This window comes from Ictalurus punctatus, chromosome 14 (genome assembly GCF_001660625.3).
Source record: "Ictalurus punctatus breed USDA103 chromosome 14, Coco_2.0, whole genome shotgun sequence".
Taxonomy (NCBI): Eukaryota; Metazoa; Chordata; class Actinopteri; order Siluriformes; family Ictaluridae; genus Ictalurus; species Ictalurus punctatus.
This window is the reverse complement of record NC_030429.2, coordinates 5,770,582-5,795,568: the sequence shown is the minus strand read 5'-3', so window position 1 is coordinate 5,795,568 and position 24,987 is coordinate 5,770,582. Positions and strand designations below refer to the sequence as shown.

Below are 24,987 nucleotides of genomic sequence, written 5' to 3'. Positions count from 1 at the left end.
GGTATAGAAGATGGATGGACTGCAAATATCATATGTGCTACGGCTAGACTGTAGATGTTGGGACCTTATAATCAACATTATAATCAGTTTCGGTACAGAAATGTGCACTGATTTCAGTGTGGAGAATCTGTCACGTCACTAATACGCAGATTAATGACGTGTGAGTGCATGTACATTATACAGCGAGCACAGAAATGGCTAAAGGTCCATGCATATTTTATTCAAGAGTAAAAAAAGAGATTTGTCCCATGGGGCATGCGTACACTGTGTGTAGATCAAAAGTCAAAATGTCAAAACTAAGAGAAAAATACGAAAAAGAGAGAGAGAGATAGAGAGAGAGAAAGAAGGAGAGAGAATCACAAATAACTCATGAACCGCTTCAGTTTTCAGTTTTAAAGTAAAATACAATGAGTGACCAAATGAGAAGAGAAGCCAGAAACAGCAGAAAGCTCATTTTTATAATAAACAAGAAGAATATCGAAGAGAATAATGATGACTGGAATATATCTTCTTAAAAACATGAGGACGCGAGAAGGCGCGTCTGTATTTGCTTGACATGTTTGAATTTTCCCATGCAGTCATGCAGCCTGGATGGCTTTTTCAAACAGTTTTACGATCATTCACGCAACCGAACGACTTCTGTACACGGACAGAGGAGAGGAAACAAAAGAAATCATAAATAATAAACTCACAAGCGTTGTCACTGAAATGTACAGCAACAGTAAACCAGCAAACCATAAAAAAACAAAAAAAATTCTAAATGAAAATAAACATAAATAAATCATGTGCACTTAAATAGAAAAAAATCAATGTGGAAAAAAAAAACAACAAACAAACCTTTTACAGTTTATTTACAAAGCAAGATCCCAAGGCTTGTTACGCGGTAGCCGGATCAGTCTTTTGCAGCTGGGCAGGCCAGGACCTGATTGAGACCATACAGTAGGTATATATTTGCACAAAGAATGTCAGTGTGTGAATGTCCATAAATGCCAGAACCTCCTAATCCCACTGATCCTCCTCGACTGTTACAGATATAAACATGGTATGTGAATGTGTGCGTCTCTTTTTGAGTCCAGCAGGTGTTCGGGTCCTACGGCTGAGTGATTACAGCGGTTTCAGTAAAACGCGGCGACAGCAGCGTAACATCGCACAGAGCGGACGAGTAAACATGAACGGCGTCTTTTTGTCAAGTCCTGGTCTTCAGTGAACGGCACTGGAGGCTAATCTGTTAAATACTAGTAGCAAAACATGGTATAGAAGAGCTAGAGACTGAGAAAGTATATACTATATATATATATATATAGACAGACACACACACACACACACACACAGTAGGGCTGTCGGATCAAATTTTACCATTGAAATTTGAGACAATTCTGAATGTGTGATTGTTTAGGACCTCGTTTTCTTTTACTCTGTGAATTAAAATGTATTCAGACTTTTTGATGCTGGCGTTATTTATTTTATTTTTTTTAAAAGGGCTTTGAATAAACACGATATTTACATGAAACTTTATTCTCACATGCTAAAAGTGAAAATATTAGGGACGCAACACAACACTACTATCTGTGTCTGTATTCAGATTTAATTCTGAACTGGGTGTGGCTATGTTTGTTTTTTTTCTTCTTCTTCTTAATGTCTCATTTAAATATGAAACCTAAAACCATATGCATGGGATTGTTTTTATTGTTGTTGTTGTTTTTTTAAATCCCACTCACAAATCTATACTTTTTGTATCTTCCTGTTTGTTCCTGCGAATATAAACAAACTAGTTGTTCAATTTAAACCCCATCCAAGCTGACCACGTGACTTTCCGTGATGGGATCTGGTCTCAACTTGATTTCCGGTGAACCTTTCTGGCAAGCTTTCTTAACAACGAACGAACAACAAAAAACAACAACAACAACCGTATCTGTTTAGAAATATACTCTCCGTTCAATCCGCACTGCTAGCTGTGTTGCATCATCAACCTACACATTCACAATAATTCCGCGATATGAACATTTATTCATTTATTATTATTTGTTGCTCACCCTCTATTGTTAACTGTGCAATAATCCATTCATGTATATACACGAGGTGTTACTGATCTGTATATATTCATATTTGTATTCATCTGTACATACATTGAGGTGTTCATAGTGTACATATTACCATTATTATTATTTTTCACTACTATTATTCTTATGTTCCATTCCTATTGTGTATATATTTTTAGACACTTTTTCAATTCTATTCCTATTTAATGTGTATTCTTTCCTATCTTTTTTTTTTGTGTGTGTGTGTGTGTGTGTGTGTGTGTGTGTGTGTGTGTGTGTGTGTGTGTGTGTGTAATTGGGCTGCTGTAACGAAGGAGTTTCCCCAGTGTGGGATCAATAAAGCTTATCTTATCTTATCTTATTTGGTTACATCTCAATTATCACGTATTTCTCTATTCATTTCCAGCAGACTCTTATTCACGGGCGTGTAGTGCTCTACCTGGGGTCTGCAATGGCTTTGTGTTACACCCTTACATGCTGAATTTATCACGATGGAAAAACTTCACATTTCTTCCTACTTCTTGGATTGCTGTTGTGTTTATCAGGTTAAAAGTGTGACAGTATTTTTTTTTTTTTTTTTATCGATCATTAGCTGTCATGCTGAGCAGGATTGTAATCTGGGCTGTACGTACTAAATATTCTTTAATATCTCGCAGCATGTCCATGTTGGCAGCCAGAACAGAGGCCCCCCATCCCCCCCCCCCATTTTTTAATGAAACTGACAGCCCTGACACACTCAAACTCACACACACTCACACACACACACACACACACACACACACACACACTCCTCTGACAGTGAATGAATATCGCAGACGCCATAATATTCAGTTTCCAGCAGGCAGGAAAAGAGGAATAGTCTTCTGTGATTAAGCCTACTTCCTTACAATGTAATTACACAAGTCAACCAACCCACCCACACACCCACACACACACACACACACACAGAAAGCAGACATAAACTTATCCAAGAAAACAGCGCTCCAACACTCTATTATCAGTTTGTAGTTAATATGTCATTATACAACCCACACACACTCGTCTCTCTCTTCCTCTTCACTAAATCACGACCAGACCGAGCTTCAGAGCAGGACTTCCTCCAGCACTTCCTCCAGCACTTCCTCCAGCACTTCCTCCAGCACTTCCTCCAGCACTTCCTCCCAGTATCACACGCTTTTTACATCCTCCCTTTCAAATCCAAATAAAAACACTTCTGGCTCATCCGTAGTTCACTCAGGCCGCATCTCAAACCACAGCTGGTCGTCAACTGTGAAGAGGGAGAGAGAAAAAAAAGCAGCAATGCAGACGGATGGAATAAGGGGAAAAAATAAGGGAGAGCGAGAGCACAGACGGGGATGAAGAAGAGGAGGAGGATGATGATGAGGAGTCACTGAAGGTTGCTGTTGTCGTCGGTGCCGTTGGACTCGGCCATGTTCATGCGGCCCATAGACAGCCCCACGCTGTTGAGCACGTCGCGGCGCGGCGGCATGCGCTCGTTTATCCGGTCCAGACCCTTCGCCTCCTCAAAACTTCTGATCTTATGCTGCGGGGAGAAACCACGGATAGCTGGAGAGAGGGAGGGAGAGAACGAGAGCGGCAGAAAGAGCAGGAGAGAAATAATCCAAGGAAAGGAGAGAATCAGGATGAAAGAAGGCAGAGGAAAGGAACAGAAATAAAGGGATACAAGGAGAAGAGTAAGAGAGAAGACAGAGAGATGAAAGAATCCAAAAAAAATGAAGGGAGATGTAGAAAAGAGAATGAGACCGAAAGAGTGACAAAAGGACAGAGGGAGAGACAAGAGAGAGAAAGAAGAGAGAGGGAAAGACAAAGAATATAGAATCATGGCTCTGTTTAAACACTGTTTTGTGTTGTACATCACACACACACACACACACACACACACACACACACACACACACACACACACACACGGCTGCTACCGACTGGAGGACATTTTAATAGATCAATTAAAAAGAAACGTACCCCGCCCATACTGTCTTTAATACCCTGCCTAATCTTTCTTTAATACCCCACCCATACTGTCTTTAATACCCTGCCTAATCTTTCTTTAATACCCCGCCCATAATGTCTTTAATACCCCGCCTAATCTTTCTTTAATACCCCGCCCACTCTGTCTTTAATACCCCGCCTAATCTTTCTTTAATACCCCGCCCACACTTTCTTTAATACCCTGCCTAATCTTTCTTTAATACCCCGCCCATAATGTCTTTAATACCCCGCCTAATCTTTCTTTAATACCCCGCCCACTCTGTCTTTAATACCCCGCCTAATCTTTCTTTAATACCCCGCCCACACTTTCTTTAATACCCTGCCTAATCTTTCTTTAATAACCCACCCACACTTTCTTTAATACCCCGCCTAAGCTTTCTTTAATACCCCACCAACTCTTTCTTTAATAACCCACCCAATATTTCTTTAATAACCCACCCACACTTTCTTTAATACCCCACCCACTATTTCTTTCATAAGCTGCCCACTCTTTCTTTCATACTACACCCACTATTTCTTTCATACTCCGCCCACACTTTCTTCGATACTCCGCCCATTCTTTCTTCAATACCCCACCCAATCTTTCTTTTGGGCAGTGGTGGCTTGGTGGTTAAGGCTCTGGGTTACTGATCAGAAGGTCAGGGTTCAAGCCCCAGCACTGCCAGGCTACCACTGTTGGGCCCTTGAACAAGGCCCTTAACTCTCTCTGCCCCAGGGGCGCTGTATCATGGCTGACCTTACACTCTGACCCCAGCTTCCTAACATGCTGGGGTATGTGACGACAAAAGAATTTCACTGTGTATATGTGATCAATAAAAACTCATTATCTTTCTTTCATACCCCACCCAATCTTTTTTAATACCCTGCCCACTATTTCTTTAATACCCCGCCCACTATTTCTTTAATACCCCACCCACTCTTTCTTTAATACTCTGCCACATTTGAGGAAATCAGAATTTAGTGATTAAAGTTTTTTTTTTTAATCAAAAATTTAAATATTGGAGGAATAATATAGGAATAACAGGAATAATAATAATAATTGGAGGAAATAATAAGGGATTATAGAGAAGAGTAGGTAAGAAGGAATGGTTTAGACCTGTGCGTTGATAACGGGTATGTAGTTCTTACATTATTAAGTGAGCATCAGAAACTGGAATCATTAGCATCACTAATTAGCATCTATCTGTAAATTTTGTTGACACAAAAATATGAGTGTACTACAGTGACAAGAAAGCTCACACACTCGTACCATCCACTCATTCACACTTTCATTCTGCTTGGTAAAGCTCACTGAAAACACACCCCCACACCACAATATGAAAATCTGTGACAGCTGAAAGCAGCTGAAGAGGAAGTTACTGATTCACGCACCTCTTTTTAAAGAAATTACATTCTGAATCACAAGGAACTCACACAAACACCAATGTTTCCATTAGAAAACCACACCGGGATCAATTACAAATATTTAAGCTGTCTAATCCACTCTGCTCTATTCTGATGGAAACATGGCAGAGATGATGTGATACGCTGCTCTACAGGGGATGCATTCACAACACAGCATTGACAGATAATTTTTTTTTTTAAGAATGAATATCTGTACTTTTTTTTTTTGTTTGTTTAATTTTTTGTTTTCCTGTGTTTCTTAGGTCTGGAATGCCCCAGTCGCAGAGAGGTCACATGATCCCGGCAGGTCACCTGCCCACAAGGGACCAATCACAGAGGCGGCAGTTGTGAGGCAGGGTGGGGCTGGACAACGGTTTTCTTAATAGCTAAAAACTAAAATGTAGTATATGTCTGAACAGGACATTCAGGTATATTATTCATACAAATATTTCCCAAATAGCTAACTATCACAATATATGCATTTTTGATGACGCAGCCCCTGACCTTTCATAGCCACCATGAACTATGTTAGCTAGCAGACTAGCAAGCTAGCTAGTGCACACTACCGGTGGCTATGTAACCTCTGAGCAGCACAGATAGCGAGGCCGGCTGGTGATTACCTTCTCCGTCCTCAACCCCCTCGATGGCTTCAATGGCCTCGATGGTAGCTGAGAAAGCACAGACAGACACACGGAGAGACGGAGAGACACACAGACGGAGAGACAGAGAGAGGAGGAGTGAAAGGAGGAGCGTTATTGTGGCAGCCATGCAATCAGCACGAGCCGCCATGAGTCCGCCACCGAGGCTGAGGAGTTAGCGGTTAGCGTTAGCCAGATAGCACCGCTAGCCGGTTAGTAGTACAGTATGGATGTATAGAGTTGTTCAGTAACAAGAACAAAACAAAACAAAAAAAAAACATACATAACATTAGGGAGAAAGAGAAAATGTGAGAAAGTGGAAGAGAAAAACGCAAGTGGTGTTGTTGTTGGCTTTTGTTTTTGCTCACCGCTCTGTAAAGTCTGTTTTCCTCCAGAAAGAACTCCACTGGGCAGCATGCCGGTCGGGGTCAGACCCTTCAGAGTCAACACATTCTCACTCTCCTCACTGCGGCCGGGAGAAAAACCACAGTGGTTAGATCTCTCTCACACACACACACACACACATACACAGGCCTGGGTTATACTTCTGCGTCTGAGGATTTGGGAACACATGAAGACGTTGTGTGTACAATAAAGACTACTTTTATACATGCATGTAATATCGAGTAATCTTTGAGAAACGAAGAGAATGAAGAAAAACACTCCGAAACTGTAAACAGTCAAATCAGAGGCAAAAATGTAACATGGTCTTCAAATAAACAGCGTTCTTTGTTAACAGTTTTCTAAGCTTCGTTTTTGCTAATCGTGGTTTATGAATGCGCTGCCAGTGTTTTCATTTATGCTCGAGTGTTGGCGGGGCATAACAGCGATTTACTCTCATTGGCTAGTGAGATTTGGTTGGACACCTCCCTGACCTGGAAGTAGAGATGCGGTTTTCTGTATAGTTATAATAATGTTTGTACTTTGTAGTGGAAACTTACTTAGTCAGTATATTAGTTCGTAATTAATATTTGAGGTTTGGGAAGTCTTACACGAGTATTTTTTTCGAGATGAGCTCTCAGTGGCACGGAGCCATGTCATCTTCATCAGTGTAATCATCCTCCTTCTCCTGAGCCGGACCCTTGAGCTGTCAATATAAATCTCACTAGCCAATGAGAGTAAATCGCTGTTAAGCCCCACCCACACCCACAAAGGGGCAGTGTTGGCTTGATGGGTTACTGATCGGAAGGTCAGGGGTTCAAGCCTCAGCACTGCCAAGCTGTCACTGTTAGGCACTTGAGCAAGGCCCTTAACCCTCTCTGCTCCAGGGGCGCTATATCATGTCTGGCCCTGCGCTCTGAGCCCAATTCCTAACATGCTGGGGTATGCGACGACAAAAGAATTTCACTGGGCTCTAATGTATATGTGACCAATAAAGTCATTATCATTAAATCGCTAATAATCACTGATAATGATAATATTATTATCATTAAATCGCTGTGATACTTGTGCCTAAATGGCAAACGTAAATGGCGAGTAAATGAAAACTCTGTCAGAGCATTCAGCAAAAAAGAAGCTTAGAAAACTGTTAATAAAGAATGCTGTTTATGTGAAGACCATTACTGCCACCGAGTTTCAGTTTCAGAGTGTTTTTTTCTCTCTCTCTCTCATTGTATATTTTTTTTAAAACATTACGTTCAATACTTTTGGCACAAATCAAATCCCATAACTAGAAGACAGAAAAAATGGAAAAGTTAATGAAAGTCACATTTTTCTGCAACTGAGAAGAAGTGGACAAGTACTGCGTTTTAGGGCCACTGTTTAAAAATTTGTATTTTGACAATAATATTTCAAGAAGAAGAAAAAAGCCAGAATAGCTGATATTATAAGAAACAAAAATGTTGCAATATCTGATATGAGAGAAAAAAAATGACAATACTTTTAGAATTAGGTTATAACATTCTGAGAGAAAAAGCTCAATATTTTGAGAATAAAGGTATAATACTATGACAAAATGAAACCTATCAGAGTAATGTGTGTGTGTGTGTGTGTGTGTGTGTGTGTGTGTGTGTGTGTGTCTGTGTGTGTGTGTGTGTTGTTAAGGATTTGGTGAAGTTAGACTTTAGCATTTGTTTTACAAATAAAGAAATATGTTTTCATCTGGCACATGAACACCAGATTATTATTAGTATTAGAAACTTTAAGACATTTTTCTTGAAATATTACAACTTTGTTCTCGATATATCACCGCTTTTTTTCTCCTAACATCAAATATTACTACTTTTCTTTCTCACTATATTAGTCTCGGAATCTGGTATTTGAATTTTTTTTAACAGTAGCCCCAAAACGTTGTTGTATATCAGATGTCAAAGACGAGAATGGACATTGTATATTATTACTAACAGGGTATATATAACAAGCCCCGCCCACTGCATAGTCTCTGTTTTTTTTTTATTAAGAAACTTTCACCTAATGTTTATGTTAACTACCACAACACAACAGTAGCCAGCTAAGTAACATGAACTTAAACACTACTGTAGCTAGCTAAGTAACATGAACTTAAACACTACTGTAGCTAGCTAAGTAACATGAACTTAAACACTACTGTAGCTAGCTAAGTAACATGAACTTAAACACTACTGTAGCTAGCTAAATAACATGAACTTAAACACTAGCTAGTTAAGTAACATGAACTTAAACACTAGCTAGCTAAGTGACATGAACTTAAACACTAGCTAGTTAAGTAACATGAACTTAAACACTAGCTAGTTAAGTAACATGAACTTAAACACTAGTTAGCTAAGTAACATGAACTTAAACACTACTGTAGCTAGCTAAATAACGTGAACTTAAACACTACTGTAGCTAGCTAAATAACATGAACTTAAACACTAGCTAGCTAAGTAACATGAACTTAAACACTAGCTAGCTAAGTAACATGAACTTAAACACTACTGTAGCTAGCTAAATAACATGAACTTAAACACTAGCTAGCTAAGTAACATGAACTTAAACCCTAGCTAGTAAATTAACATGAACTTAAACACTTGCTGCATCCCAATTCGCCTACTATCCATCATAAACAGTATCCGAGATTAGAATGAGTGTGTCCCAAATGGTAGTATGTTGAAATGAGAATCCCAAAAGTACCAGGATGGTCTACTACTTCCGGTAGATTTTCAAAGTGTGGATCCGTGGACACTTTTTTTTAGCTAATATTGCCCACAAGTCCTTGCATGAGGGAGGAGGAGCTTTGTGACTGTTTGCTTTGCCGAATTCGACCTACAAACACGAGTGTAATGTCGGTGATGCGTCTTCAGTATTTAAATCTAAGAACTAAATTGTTAAGCACTAAATATAAATATAAATAAACTAAGGGAATGGTAAATGAAATTATATAGTATAAATTATATAAGAAATAATGAATGAAGGAAAGCTGAAATGCAACGAGGAGTGTATTTACGGTGACGGTGTGCGTAACTAGGCAACAGCGTTCTCTTCCGTTACGTGATGTGTTAGCATGTCCCAGTGCTTGCATACTCTTTTGCTACATGCTCAAAAGTATGTACTTTTTTGTGTAGTGCATAGTATAATTAGGAGAATATGGACGCAGCAACTACATTATAGAGTGGTGCAGTGGGTAGCATCGCTGCCTCCAGGGTCTCTGGTTCGACCCTAAGCTCGGGTTATTGTCTGTGTAGAGTTTCTGTGTGTATATACTTACATAACGCTACCTACGTTTTTCTCAGTGAGTTTTTGGCAGTACTACTCTGGATAAAACTCGCAGACGTGGGTGTCTCATTACTTGTCACTAGACACACCTCCCTGCCCCGACCAATCAGCGTTCATCTGAAAGCTGTTTGAATCACAGCACCACAGATATCCACAAGGTACTGATAGGAATTTGGAGGTGTGCGTGTCAGAACTTTCCAAGGTACGTTTCTGCTTACTGTTCTTTCCCATAATCCCCTACGTCTCATGATAAAAAAAACACTTCAGTACAGAAGTATAAGCCAGCTTTCACCCACTCTGTACTCACCGTAAGACTGAGAACATTTTGGCCATTTTGCCGATGGCACGGATTTTGTTCTTGATGACCTCCTTACGCGCGGCTGCAGCATTTGCTGAAAGAAAAAACACACTGAGTAACGAAACAAGTGAGAAATGCACGGAAGTGTCTTCTCGTAGCTTGCTCAAACTTAGCCAGGTGTAGGTGTTTGTATTTATTGTAGCTTGCTCTCTCTAACTCAATCAGATCTTATTTAGGACATAATACATGGTCAAAAATATGTGGACACCTGACCATGACATCCATGTGTGGTTCTTCTCCAAACTGTTTCCACAAAGTTTTGAACATACAATTGTACAGGATGTCTATATATGTTGTAGCGTTACAATTTCCCTTCACTGGACAGTGCCCTTGTGCACAAAGCGAGCTCCATGAAGACACGGTGTACGAAAGTTGGAGTGAAAGAACTCGACCTGATCTCAACCCCACTGAACACCTTCGGGCTGAATTGGAACGCTGACTGTGTGCCAGGTCTCCTCACCTGACATCAGTGCCTGATCTCACTAATGCTCTTGGAGATGAATGAGCACAGATCCCCACAGCCACACAAAATGTTCAAAAAGCACATATGGGTGTTATGGTCAGGTGTCCACAAACTTTTGGGAGTCTAGTGAAGCTAAAATCTGGGGTTTGTCCTCACCATCATAGATCTCATCGCCATCATTCATGAGTTCATCATCTGAACAGATGCTAAGGACGTTCACCAACATCTCAGTCACTGTGGAGAGGTCAAAGGGGGAAGGTCACAGAGTGAAAGACAAAAGACTCCAGAACTGTGTCCAATCTATCTATCTGTCTGTCTGTCTGTCTGTCCACAAAATTAAAGGTGCAATTTGTAGTTGTTGCAGGATTTCTAAAATAATACTCAATAATGCGTTCATTAAACTATGTAAAAATACATACAGGACATATTTATAGATATAATAATGACATAATTATGAATAGAATAATTCTACAAGTACAATATAACAACAGTGATCCTCAATATTCTGGCCCATTTTAAAATAAATATAAAATACAGGCGGTGGTGCTTGAAAGTTTGTGAACCCTTTAGAAATTTCCGTACTGATATCTGCATAAATATGATCAGATTTTTCACACAAGTCCTAAAAGTAGATAAAGAGAACCCAAGTAAACAAACGAGACAAAAATATTATACTTGGTCACTTATTTATTGAGGAAAATGATACTTTGAGGATCTCTGATGATGTTTTAGGTCCTATTCATGCAGGTATCCAGAAATGTTTAAAGGGTTCACAAACTTTCAAGCACCACTTTAATTGTGAAGCAAACAAGCAAATAAATAACTTACACTGAAACGTTATTTCATAATCGCGCTGTTGTTGTAGGTCTAATAATGTCTGAAATATTTGGATAAAACATTATTCTGGCTGATGAAATGTGTAATAATAACAGGATAAAACGACTTGACTAATTTGGATTTCTCTAGATAAATGATGAAAACTCCACCCTGAAACACACCAAAAATATTTATATTAAAATATTTCTGAGGTGTTTAATGAGTCCGGTGCTATTTCGCCAATTGATGCTGTATTAATACCACAGCACCTCTTTCAATACACTTAAGAGTTGATCTGTACTAGTGACGTCTGTTGAAGATGTTCAGGTGAAATAAACAACTGCTGTATGTTCAATATGGGCTGTGACAGAAGCTGACGGCTGTAATTCCTGTCATACCTTTCTCTCCTACGAAGGGCAGGGACCAGGTGAACACGTCCATGAAGTTAGGCAGCCAGTAAGGGTGTGGCGAGCAGTTAAACTGACGTATGTTCATCACATTGTTCTCGTATTTTAGCACAGCAGCTGCACAAACGGAAAATAATCATTAATAATGCCACGCATCAGTCTCTGTCCGCAAACACACAGCCTGTACACAGAGATATGCATCCAATGCTAATGCTAAACCGTTAGCCAGCCGTGTTACTGTTACTGACAGAAGTGCAAGGGCTTCAAAAGCAGAGTGGGCCATTAGCACACCAAAGAAGTGACCGACCTTTATTATTATACACGTCCAGGTAATTGGGAGCGGAGAAGATAGTGATGAGAGAGGGGAAGCCTGTCGTCTGGCTTTTTCTGTACATCCGATAACTGCAAAAAGATGCAAAAACACAGGAGAGGTGATAATACTACTACTACTACTACTACTACTACTAATAATAATAATAATAATTACAACAATAATGAAAAGAAGAAGGTCCTATTCTGGAGGAGGCATAATAGATGGATTATGGAAGAAATGCAGAGCAGGCTGGTACAGAGGGATGGATGAATGGACGGACAGATGGATGGCTGGATGGGTGGATAGTAAACAGACTGGTAGAGGAGCATAAAGGGTGGTGATAAGTTTGGATGGTGGAGGGATATTAAGCAGGCTCGTAGAGGAGGATCAACAAATAGCTGGATGGATGGATGGATGGATGTGTTGATAGTAAGCAGGCTGGTTAAGGTGGATAGACAGATAGATAAATAGATGGTGCATAGATAGAGAGTGGGAAGAATAGTGAGTAGGTGTGTAGCGATGGATGATGGATTGGTGGATGGATAGGAAGCAGACCGGTGGAGGAGGATAAATGGAGTGATAGAGTAGGCAAGGAAAGGAAGATTGATGGACAGATGAATGGATGGATGGATGGATGATAGATTGGTAGAAAAGAATGGAGTGAGACTTGTAGAGAAGGATGAATAAATAGATGGATGAATGGAGGTATGGAAAGTAAGCAGACTGGTGGAGGAAGATAAATGGAATGATAGAGCAGGCTGGTAAAGGACGACTGATGGACAGATTGATGGATGGATGGTTGTATAGTAGATTGGAAGAGAGGAATGGACAGAGACTTATAGAGAAGGATGAATAAGTGGATGGATGGATGGATGAATAGAGGAATGGAAAGTAAGCAGACTGGTAGAGGTAGATAAATGGATGGACAGAGAGTTGGTTAGTACAATAAGATGGACAGATGGATGCATGATCAGACTGGTGGAGGTTGGATGGAGGCATATTAAAGCAATCTGTTCGAGAATAATGGATGAATGGATAAATAGATGGATGAATATTAAGCAGACTGGTAGAGATGGATGGATAGATAAATATATGGATTTTTGTTTTCTTTTGAATAGTTAATGATTCTCTAAAAAATTTTTAATAGGAACTTGTTTTTTTTTCTGAATGAGAAACCTTCTATTCTACACAGAACCTTCCTCTATAAGGATTAATCCAGAAAGCTAGACAGAACTTCTGCATGAGTGTAGTTTGCTTCAGTGACAGTGAGATTTGCGGTTTTGTCTCCACCCAGCCGTTATTCCCCTACACAAATGTCACCACAAGCACAGTGTTAGTTTTAGTCATCCTAATGACTGATAGAATTATTTTAGGGGGATTCTGTTAATAGGGGATTCATACGAGTCAAAATATATACGAGAAAATAGCGATAGGTGTGAAATTCACATATAAACATCTACCAACATGTGCTGTTTACTCTAAGCAGCGCTGTGTGTTAAAATGCAGAGCAGGTAGAACATGTTTCAGTGTTGAGTGTTGAGGGAAAATTCGATAGTAATCCTGCTGAAATTGTTCATCCGTGTAAGTGCTACGGTTTTTGTTTTAACCATGGAGAAAAACACACTGGTCGAATCAGGGATGCACCTAAATTTCAGCCGCCGTAAACGGCATTTTCAGTTTTTTTGCCGAAAGAGAAAAAATACTGAAAATATATGCCACCACGCCCCGCCCCTCAGTGCTCGACACCCAGATTTCACTCTCACTCACTCTATCGTTGCATTGCAATATTACTGGTAAATGGTCTGCACTTATATAGCACGTTTATCCAAAGCGCTTTACACTGCGTCTCATTCACCCATTCACACACACTCACACACCAATGGTAGCAGAGCTGCCATGCAAGGCGCTAACTTGCCATCGGGATCAACGTGGGGTTCTTTTAAGTGTTATCCGTCTCAGTAAGTTCAAATATACGGTGTAAATCGAATATAAAACTAAATTTAGTGTGAAATCACAGGTTTAGGTTAACGTGATCTTTCTAACGGGTCATTCTTTCTATAGTAACGGCTTTACATCAAATGTTTACGATAAATGGATAAAAAGTACAATGTTGTTCTTTGATAAATAAATAATAGCAATAAAAATGTGCTGTTATCGGAAAATAATCGACTTCTGGCTTGAAGATTACATCTTGTATATCGTGTCGAATATGAGAGCTCATGATTAACCACTTAACCAGTGTCCGGGTATCTGTAAAAATAAATAAGTAAGTAACTAAATAAAAATCTTCTGGCTGCTAATTTATGTATGGATGAAGTATGTTTCAAGCGTTCCTCTGACTCTGACACGTGTGTGCAGCTGTGACGTATTTCACACCTGGTTATTTCCACAGTACAGCCCTGTGTGGAGTGATGTGCGGTGATGTGGTTCCACATTAAAGTCAGGTGGAGTTTTACTGTTGTGGAGTTTTACCTTTGGGGAGTTTTACTGATGCTGCAGTGATGCTGCGGTTTATTTTAAGTGAATTTAGTGATGTGGTTCTCATGTGAGAGGTTGTAAACGGTTCCGCTTACCCTGCGTCCTGCGCCTCGTGGGCTCTGATCACTGAGAGCAGGTTATTAGTCTGTAGAAACTCACACACCGCAGGATAGCTGTACACACAAAGAGAGAGAGAGAGAGAGAGAGAGAGAGAGAGAGAGAGAGAGAGAGAGCGAGCACATTTCAGAACTGCATTTCAGTTGGATCTGTCCAAAATATAACCACATCAGACAGGAATATTACCAGAAATTCACTGCCATTATCCCAAACTTCACCTCCCTGAGCACTGAGCACAGACTGAGCTGTGTCTTAGGGGAACATGAAGGAAGTGTGTGACTGGCGGCTACGTTCAAATTCACTCTTCATCATATAAGAAATCCAATACGATCCTAATACTGTCTATGATAAAATTATGTTATTATATAATTAAATATCTATGCAATGTATATCAATTCATTCAATACTGCATATCTTACTGTAATACATCTGTTAATTTAATTAATGTTTATTGATATTTAGTGTTATTTTATTCATTATTGTTGTTCTATTGCCTATATAACTTTTATATTCATTTGCTTTTGCAACATTGTTAAATCAGTCATGTCAATAAAGCACACTCTTAACTTGGACTTGTGTGTGTGTGTGTGTGTGTGTGTGTGTGTGTGTGTGTGTGTGTGTGTGTGTGTGAGAGAGAGAGAGAGAGAGAGAGAGAGAGAGAGAGGCATATAGTATATATATAGTGTGTGTGTGTGTGTGTGTGTGAGAGAGAGAGAGAGTGAGAGAGAGAGGCATATAGTATATATAAATAATGTGTGTGTGTGTGTGTGTGAGAGAGAGAGAGAGAGAGAGAGAGAGAGAGAGAGAGAGAGGCATATAGTATATATAAATTGTGTGTGTGTGTGTGTGAGAGAGAGAGAGAGAGAGAGAGAGAGAGAGAGAGGGAGGCATATAGTGTATATAAATAATGTGTGTGTGTGTGAGCGAGAGAGAGAGAGAGAGAGAGAGAGAGGCATATAGTATATATAAATAGTGTGTGTGTGTGTGTGAGAGAGAGAGAGAGAGAGGGAGAGAGAGAGAGATAGAGAGAGAGAGAGAGAGAGAGAGAGGCATATAGTATATATAAATAGTGTGTGAGAGAGAGAGAGAGAGAGAGAGAGAGAGGCATATAGTATATATATAGTGTGTGTGTGTTTGTGTGTGAGAGAGAGAGAGAGAGGCATATAGTATATATAAATAGTGTGTGTGTGTGAGAGAGAGAGAGAGAGAGAGAGAGAGAGAGAGAGAGAGAGAGAGAGAGAGGGAGGAATATAGTATATATATAGTGTGTGTGTGTGTGAGAGAGAGAGAGAGAGAGAGAGAGGCATATAGTATATATAAATAATGTGTGTGTGTGTGAGAGAGAGAGAGAGAGAGAGAGAGAGAGAGAGAGAGAGAGAGAGAGAGAGGCATATAGTATATATAAATAGTGTGTGTGTGAGAGAGAGAGAGAGAGAGAGGGAGAGAGAGAAAGAGAGAGAGAGAGAGAGGGAGAGAGGCATATAGTATATATAAATAGTGTGTGTGTGTGTGTGTGTGTGAGAGAGAGAGGGAGAGAGGGAGGGAGAGAGAGAGAGAGGCATATAGTATATATAAATATTGTGTGTGTTAGAGAGAGAAAGAGAGTGAAAGACAGGACGAGATAGAGTGTCACAGAAAGAGACAGAGAGAGAGAGCGAGAGAGAGAGATGGGGGGGCATATAGAAATATACGGTAGAAAGGAAGAGGTAGAGTGTCAGAGAAAGAGACAGAGAGAGAGATGGAGATACAGAGAGGTACAGAGGTATAAAGTATATAAATTAAAAACAGAGAGAGACACAGAGAAATATATAAATATTATATATATATATATATATATATATATATATATATATAGAGAGAGAGAGAGAGAGAGAGAGAGAGAGAGAGAGAGAGAGCGAGAGATGTAGAAATATACAGTATAAAGGAAGAGGTAGAGTGTCAGAGAGAGAGACACACAGAGAGAGAGTGAAATATAGAGAGGTACAGAGGTATAAAGTATATACAAGGAAGAGAGATACAGAGAAATAGAGAGCGTGAGATAAAGAAACAGAGAGAAAAAGATGAAGAGAGAAGGATAGAGAGATGGAGAAAGAGAGAAAGAGAGAGACAGGCAGATATAGGTGTATGGTATATAGAAAGAAAGTGATAGAAATACAGAGAGAAAGAGAGAAAGTGTGTAAAAGAGGTGGAGACAGATAGCGATGCAGAGAGAACGGCAGAGACAGAGAAAAGGAGACCGATAGAGACAGAGAGACAGAAATGGAGGGAGAGGTGTATATAGTACAGACAGATAGAGAGAGAGAGAGAGAGAGAGAGAGAGAGAGAGAGAGAGAGAAAGAGAAAGAAAGAGAGAGATTCAAGCAGTTAGCATCCTGTTTTAAATGAGAGTGACTCCTCTCTCTGACACCATTATATTCTGTTTATCCTCTCTAACAGCCACAGGATGGCAGCACTGAGCCGGTTCCAAACACGACTCAAACACCTTTGCAACACATCTGTACCCCCACTGACACACATACCATGTAACACAAACCCTCCGAAGCTCTGAAGCGTCGGTATAATAGCCACTAAAAATAGGTGAGAATGAAATCCAACTTGAGTGAATCTTCAGCAGAATCTGATAAGCACAACAGACTGGAAGAAATCCATCTTCCTGTCCATCCCTGCTGAGGATTTAACATTTAAAGCCTTCAGAAATCCTGTCCCTGTATAGAACATGTCCTGAGAACATCTCACAGACAGGTCAGCTAACATCCCGATCAAACTGAAATGTGTAAAGAGTCACTTATACTGAGAAGAAGCATATGCACCAGGAGAACAAGATATTATGGCTTTTCATTTGTAACATGACCGTGGCCCTGTGTGTGCGGAGTTTGCATGTTCTCCCCGTGCTGCGGGGGTTTCCTCCGGGTACTCCAGTTTCCTCCCCCAGTCCAAAGACATGCATGATGGGCTGACTGGCGTGTCTAAAGTGTCCGTAGTGTATGAATGGGTGTGTGAATGTGTGTGTGACTGTGCCCTGTGATGGATTGGCACCCTGTCCAGGGTGTACCCCGCCTTGTGCCCGATGCTCCCTGGGATAGGCTCCAGGTTCCCTGTCACCCTGAAAAGGATAAAGCGGTATAGAAGATGGATGGATGGATGGATTCGTGACATAAAGACAATACAGAACTACAATCATCTCATATCGCGTTTTCTCTTCAGTGAAAAATAACCAACGTACTTAATATAATTCCTTCATGCACTGTATTTCACTGTCATCATTCCATCATCAGCTATGTTTCCATCCAAGCTGTGGATTTAACCTGGAATATCGCATGAAACCGATTTTTCAAACGTTTTTACATTTACTCTCACATGATTCTCTGAGGCATAAGTCACATGAATTTATTCACGTTTTTTGAGGCACATTGAAGAATATATTCAGTAAACGTGTTTCCATCGTAGCTTATGCGCAGGTCTTATCCGATAAAAACAAATGATACGCCTCAAATGTGCACTTAATATGCATCTTTTATGTGCCTTTTTGGAGATTTTATTCACAGTGGTGTTGGTGTTTCCATGCATGATTTTTTTTTTATTATTCCTTAAAACTAATCTTTAAAAAAAAAAAAAAAAAATCCCAGAATATATTTTTGGAAAATACTGCACACCCAGACATGAGTTAGTTTGAATTTTACATGAAACATTTTAACCATCATGATGATTTTAGCTTTACGTAATTTCCCTTGTTTATAGCTTCTACCCAAACGGTCCACTTTGATCATTCAAGCAGACGCTCTTATCAGGATCTCATTTACACAACTGAGAAGTTGATGGATAAGAGCCTTGCTCAAGGGCCCAACAGTAGCAGCGCTGGGATTTGAACTCACGATATCCTGGTCACTAAGCCAACATCTAACCCACTGAGATAAATGGTAAATGGCACGCTTTTATCCAAAGCACTTTACACTGGTTCTCATTCACACACCAATGGTAACAGAGCTGCCATGCAAGGCGCTAACTTGCCATCGGGAGCAACTTGGGGGTCTCGCCCAAGGACACTTCGGCATGTGGAGTCACGCGGGAATCGAACCGCCAACCCTACGATTAGTGGACAACCCGCTCTACCACCTGAACCACAGCCACCCCATGACATACCACTAAACGACTGAGTGGAGACACCGCAGCTCTCAGGAGTGCATCTGTTTCATTCTTGCTCATTTCCTGACCAATGATTTGTTGTCAAGACCATTAAAAGCTTAATATATTGCCCAAGAGTGTACATATTAAGAATACTCCTCCCCCGACACTGTACATTTCGACACGAGTAATATGTGATCACGTGAAGAATGAACGTACAGTATAAAAGTGCATTTTAACGTGTTATGTCCCGAAACTGAACGTTAACTCATTAGTAAAGTTCCTAAACACTTCACATCATGTGTCAAAATAAATGAATCACGTGAAAACAAAAAACACATGCACTAACAAACACAATACACGTGCAAAACGTATAAAATCAGATTGAGGTTTTTTGTGACTGTTGGGGTCAAAAATGCCAAATTTTGCTGCGTTTTGATCCTTTTTTCTTTTGAAATTTGCGATGCAACTTGCAGAGGGGTTTATTTTGTGTGTTTTTTGGGTTTTTTTTGGCGAAAAACTACTTGCATTGTAAAAATTGCAATCACACGGAGTTGTTTGGCACGGTTTTCCGCAGTGATGTTTGTTGGCCCAGAAAATGTGACCTTTTAGCTGTACTCATGTTCGGCGCACGTGAATCGATGAGGGCTTTGACTGAACGACTCGATGTCTGCGGAAAATCTACGGCACTTTTGAAAAAAAAAAACCCCGCAAGTTCCTCCGAATATTGCGGCGTTTGCTCGATTTCCGTGAAATCCTGGCGGGACTGACAAAACATAACATGTAAATGTGTCTAAAAACCACATGTGTCAATTTCATGTGACTGATCTGATTTGAGAAGTGTCTTTTGTCTTTAAAAAACAAACAAACAAAGAAACAAACAAAAAAACCCACATCCACTGCCTACGTTAAAATCACCATTCTCGCACGTTTATCGTGATGCTGTGACAAACTTTGGGGTCTTTACGCAAACTTTCTCTCTCAACTCTAGTAAACTGAAAGGGATCCCTGGCTCTACGTCCTCCAGCTGCCGCTAAAGCAGTTTATTAATACAGAAAACAGAAACGTCGCAATAACAAAATGAGCAGATGGAAATATCACACAGAGCGCTCGTTTTTTTTTTCTTCCCCGCTCCACCGCTTTTCTCTCTCTCTCTCTCTCTCTCTCTCACTCACTCTGAGCTCGGTGGGAAAACTACTGCTCAAAAATCACCTCGTTTTTTTTTTTTCTTCTTCCCAAAACTGTTTTAATAAATAACTTCATATTATTTATCCATTTTCGTTGGAGTTTAAAGTCCACTAGAATATTTTGGTGTCTTTTTCTGTATGACACAGGGCTGGATGATGGGAAGACGTAATCAGATCTCAGCACATACAGTAATTGGCGCTAGCCCTGGATTGAAGACGATATCTCACGTTTTATACATGAATAAATAACTAGAGAAGGAACATTTGAAACAGCTGGTGAAATATGATAATATGACCCTGATATACTTATATCCTACAAATAAGAACAATAATTGAAGCTTCTTAAAAATGCGAATGAACGAATGTAGTGATTGTAGGTGAAAAAAAAACCTATATATATATATATATATATATATATATATATATATATATATATATATATATATATATATATATATATATAGATGTAGGAGAGATTATACAAGCATTTCTTTATGAGCCGTTTATGAGTTTTTACAGAAGATAGACCTGAATCACACTAAAATGATTTAATTTTAAGACTAAAATACAATAAAATGCGAATACTTTAGCCGTGTACTTCCATGTATGCGTCTTTTTCTCTTTTCCGGTGCTCTGACCAATCAGGAGTGATCACCCGTTGGGAAAAGTATTACGTCACCTGGTGGTGGACTTCCGGTTTTTTTTTTTGTTTTGTTTTTTGTTTTTTTTTTTGTAGTTTTTAAACCATGTTTAGACCTAAAAAAAAAAAAAAAAAAAAAAAAAAAAAAAAAGCTTATAAACATTGCCTTATATTTTGGCACATACGGGCGCATCATGAAAAATTTGAATTTCGTGGAAAAGTACATTTTTTCCCTCCGTAATTTAATTCACAGCGTGGAACTTTCGTGTACTCTAGGTTCATTACGGATAAAGTGAAATATTTCAAGCCTTTTTTTCCTTTGCTGTTTTGATCTTGTTTTGATTACCAGTAATCAAATCCAGTATCTCAAAATATCAGAATAAATGATTTCCCATAAGTGCACTAGGAGATTTCAGTGTGTGTATCACTCTAAAATTCCAGTTCTAGCAATAGTCCCACTGAAACCGTTACTACAGTAGTGTTAGTGACATCATCAGCGGACATGGCAAACCATACTGTTTTCAGAAAAATAACTTCTGGCTTAAATTAAGAAAATGAAAAGAAAGAAGTGAAGCCGATTTCACCGGATGCGCTTTTAACGGGAATGTACGCATCGTTGTACTGTTGGCTCCGGGATCTATTTTTGTTCACGGAGTAAGAATAAACACTAATTGGTCATATTGTGTCCAAAATGTCACTTAATCGATATCAATTTTCTTGTTTATAGATCTGTTGTATAAAAGCAATACCGCACTCGCAATCGTGTCGTTATACTCAGTATCACGATTCCGATATTCAGTATACCTGCACTCTTGCTCATGTGATATTGCTTAATTATGGGACTTCTTTTCCAGTTATTAAGCAGTCCTTCCAGGATTTTGGCATTTTTGCGATCGCAGAAATTAACGCGAGATCAAGCAATATTCGGAGGAACTTGCGATCCTTCAAAATCATTGGAGATTTGGGCCAAGATGCGTCATGTGACATCATCACAACACGCATTCAGCCAAAGCTCTTCGATTCACATGCGGTGAGTATGGATACAGCTAAAAGGTCTCATTTACTAACAAACATCACTGCGAAAGACCGTGTGAAACTATTTTGTGCAACTGCAATTTCGCCGATGCAAGTAGTTTTCCGCCAAAAAAAAAAAAGCGCAAAAAACTCAAGTTGCATCGCAAATTTTGAAAAAAAAAACCAACCCTCCCCAGCAGAATCACACATTTTTGGCCGCAAGAATCACACAAATTCCTCTTTCAGTGTGTGACATGCTCACCATAAGCGCTGCTCTATATTTTTTTTTGTTTCGTTTACAATGAACATGTGCGTTTATTTTTGCACACTCCACCCCTGCCTTGTGACTGGTATGTTCCCCGATTACACCCTCATGTTCTCAGTTCATTCCCTTGATTAGTTGTGTATTTATAACCTCCTGTGTCTTTGTCTCTTGACGAGGTCTCGTGCATCGTTAGTGTGCGTTTGTGTCTTCACGTCTGTGTCTTGTTCGGGTTTCCTAGTTTTCCGTGTTTCTGTGTGTTTTCTCATTTATGGAATATAGATTATGTTTATTTGTTGTTGCCGGCCTGTCGTCTGACTCTTGCATGGAAGAACGATGATGATGATGATGATGATGATGATGATGATGCTCGCCCTACATAAACAACACACTTGCGTCCTTGCCTCATCGCACAGCATGCTACACCCACTGAATTCAACCGAATACTGTATGTTAATAACTATGTTTGATTCAATTAAAGCAATATTAAACCTCACTGCAACTCTGACCAGGATAAAGTCTGGTCTGCACGTATATAGTAACAGCAAAGAAGAGGAAGAAGAAGAAAAAACTGCTCATATATATATTATATATTATATATATATAAACATTCAGGGAAAAGAGTCGACTCCTTCTTGAACGACACACCGCTAGCTCCTCCTTACACATTTAACACATGTACAGTGTACATTTCTTTGCAAAATCAAGCTCTGATTTATAAAATCCGATCATTTCAGTGTCTACTGTCCAGACTTGTTTTTTTTTTTTTTTTTTTTTTTAATGACGATTGAGTTTATAAATCACTGCCATGAGACACTGTGATGGACTTTTTTTCCCCCCAAAAGACATAGGAAAATGGAATAACAGAACACAGGCCACTCTTATAAACATTATCTCTCACAATAATGTGGTCCAGACTATTTGTGTAACTCATCACACACACACACACACACACACACACACCGCATCTCCATCTACCCCGTTCTCCTCTCATTGATGTCGGATTTCATGAGAGGAGAGAAAGCAAATCCATCTCTATTGCTTTTGTTTATTTATATATTTATTTCTCTCGCTTCGCACTCTTTCTCTCACTCTCGTCAGTAGCAGCTAGTTGTCATAGTAACAGCAGATCGCCCGATTTCCCAGAGGACCGTGGGAATTCTTGTGTTTTGCTGAGCCTGACCGCTGTTCGGGCTGCTTTACAATTCCAATTACAGACGCAGGCTCATTTTCACACTACACCTAATTGCCCAGAGCACACAGCTTCGTGCACACACACACACACACACACACACACACACACACACACCAACTGAATATTCCAACGCAAGCATGACCGGGGCTGTGTTTCTGTCGGAAAATTCACACGCCGAGGTTTGCAAAAGGAAACAAGAGCCATGGTCATTAACACGTCAGTTTAAAATGGTTTGTTTACACCCTTGCTTCTGGTGAAGCTAAAACTTAGTTAAGCATAAAGCATTTAAAAGGCTTTTATACCACAGGGCTGCTGAATGCTCTAATCTGATTAGATAGGAGGTGTTGATTAAGCAGCAGCTATGATGGCATTCACGGCTATAATTCAAATCAGGTTTATATTAATCACCCGCGCATCGCTGTGGTACAAGAGGAATAAAACCTTCTGGTATTGGAAAGTAATCAGCAGTCAGACACCACGCCATTGCAGATTATTTTCTTATAACGGTACGTCTTGAAGTTTTTTTTATTCTGTATGTAACTCATAGAAGAACTGGGTGTGTAAATGTCATCCATAAGAACAAACCGTTTTCTATACTTGATGCTATACTTTCTATACTTCTTACAGGATTTCTTTTCTTTCACCGATTTAGCAGACATGTCGTATCACACACATACAGCGCCCTCCACTAATAGTGGCACCTTTGGTAAATATGAGCAAATCTCTTTGTTAAATATAGGTGTGCAACCAACAATTATTGGCACCCCCTATGAATTCATATGAGAAAAATATATTTGAAGTATATTCCCATTGATATTTTACATTTGTTTAGCTCACCTGGGTGACTAGGAACAGGAAATTGTTCAAACATGACTTCCTGTTTCACAGGGGTATAAATATGAGGTAACACACAGGCCAAATTCCCTTAGTCATTCATAACAATGGGTAAGACCAAGGGAGATAGCTGTGATGTGCGGCAAAAGGTTGTTGAGCTTCACAAAATGGGGCGTGGCTATAAGAAAATAGCACAAGCATTGAAAATGCCCATTTCCACCATCAGGGCAATAATTAAGAAGTATTATGAATCAAGCTGGATTTGGACGTGTGTCTATATCGTCTCAACGCACTGTGAAGAGGATGGTTCGAGTGGCCACGTATCACAGCTGGAGTCTCCACGTATCACAGCTGGAGAATTGCAGAAGTTAGTTGCGTCTTGGGGTCAGAAAGTCTCCAAAACTACAAGCTGAAGTCACCTACATCACCACAAGTTGTCTGGAAGGGTTTCAAGAAAAAAGCCTCTACTCTCATCCAAAAACAAACTCAAGCGTCTTCAGTTTGCCAGACACTACTGGAACTTCAAATGGGATCGGGGTCTATGGTCAGATGAAACCAGAATAGAGCTTTTTGGTAATAAACACCAGAGGTGGTTTTGGTGCACACAGAGAGGTAGCCATATGGAAAAGTACCTCATGTCCACGGTTAAATATGGTGGTGGATCTTTAATGTTTTGGGGCTGTTTTTCTGCCAGTGGACCTGGACATTTTGTTAGGATACATGGCATCATTGACTCAAAATATCAAATATCAACAGATATTAAATGAAAGCCTGACTGCCTCTGCCAGAAAACTTAAAATGGGCCGTGGTTGGATCTTCCAGCAGGACAGTGATCCAAAACATACATCAAAATCAACACAAAAGTGGTTTACTGACCACAAAATCAAGGTCCTGCCCTGACCATCCCAGTCCCCTGACCTGAACCCCATAGAAAACCTGTGGGGTGAACTGAAGAGGAGAGTCCAGCAGCGTGGACCTCGAAATGTGAAGGATCTGGAGAGATTCTGTATGGAGGAACAGTCTCAGATCCCTCACCATG

At 39.8% G+C, this 24,987-nt stretch overlaps 1 protein-coding gene across 3 annotated transcripts in view; it reads right to left on the bottom strand.

Moving 5' to 3' along the window:
• Positions 1 to 198: 198 nt before the first annotated feature.
• Positions 199 to 24,987, bottom strand: part of ppp3cb (protein phosphatase 3, catalytic subunit, beta isozyme) — a 65,954-nt gene continuing 41,165 nt past the window's right edge. For 2 of the 3 annotated variants that reach the window (XM_017484927.3, XM_017484928.3), the window contains exons 7-14: positions 14,673 to 14,750; positions 12,094 to 12,188; positions 11,778 to 11,903; positions 10,720 to 10,797; positions 10,050 to 10,134; positions 6,439 to 6,536; positions 6,053 to 6,100; positions 199 to 3,605 (exon numbers count right to left, since the gene is read on the bottom strand). In XM_017484927.3, the coding sequence (XP_017340416.1) occupies positions 3,427 to 3,605; positions 6,053 to 6,100; positions 6,439 to 6,536; positions 10,050 to 10,134; positions 10,720 to 10,797; positions 11,778 to 11,903; positions 12,094 to 12,188; positions 14,673 to 14,750 (787 nt within the window). In that variant the 3' untranslated portion in view covers positions 199 to 3,426. The remainder of the gene's footprint in view (positions 3,606 to 6,052; positions 6,101 to 6,438; positions 6,537 to 10,049; positions 10,135 to 10,719; positions 10,798 to 11,777; positions 11,904 to 12,093; positions 12,189 to 14,672; positions 14,751 to 24,987) is intronic. The other variant, XM_017484929.3, reaches the window with a different exon arrangement.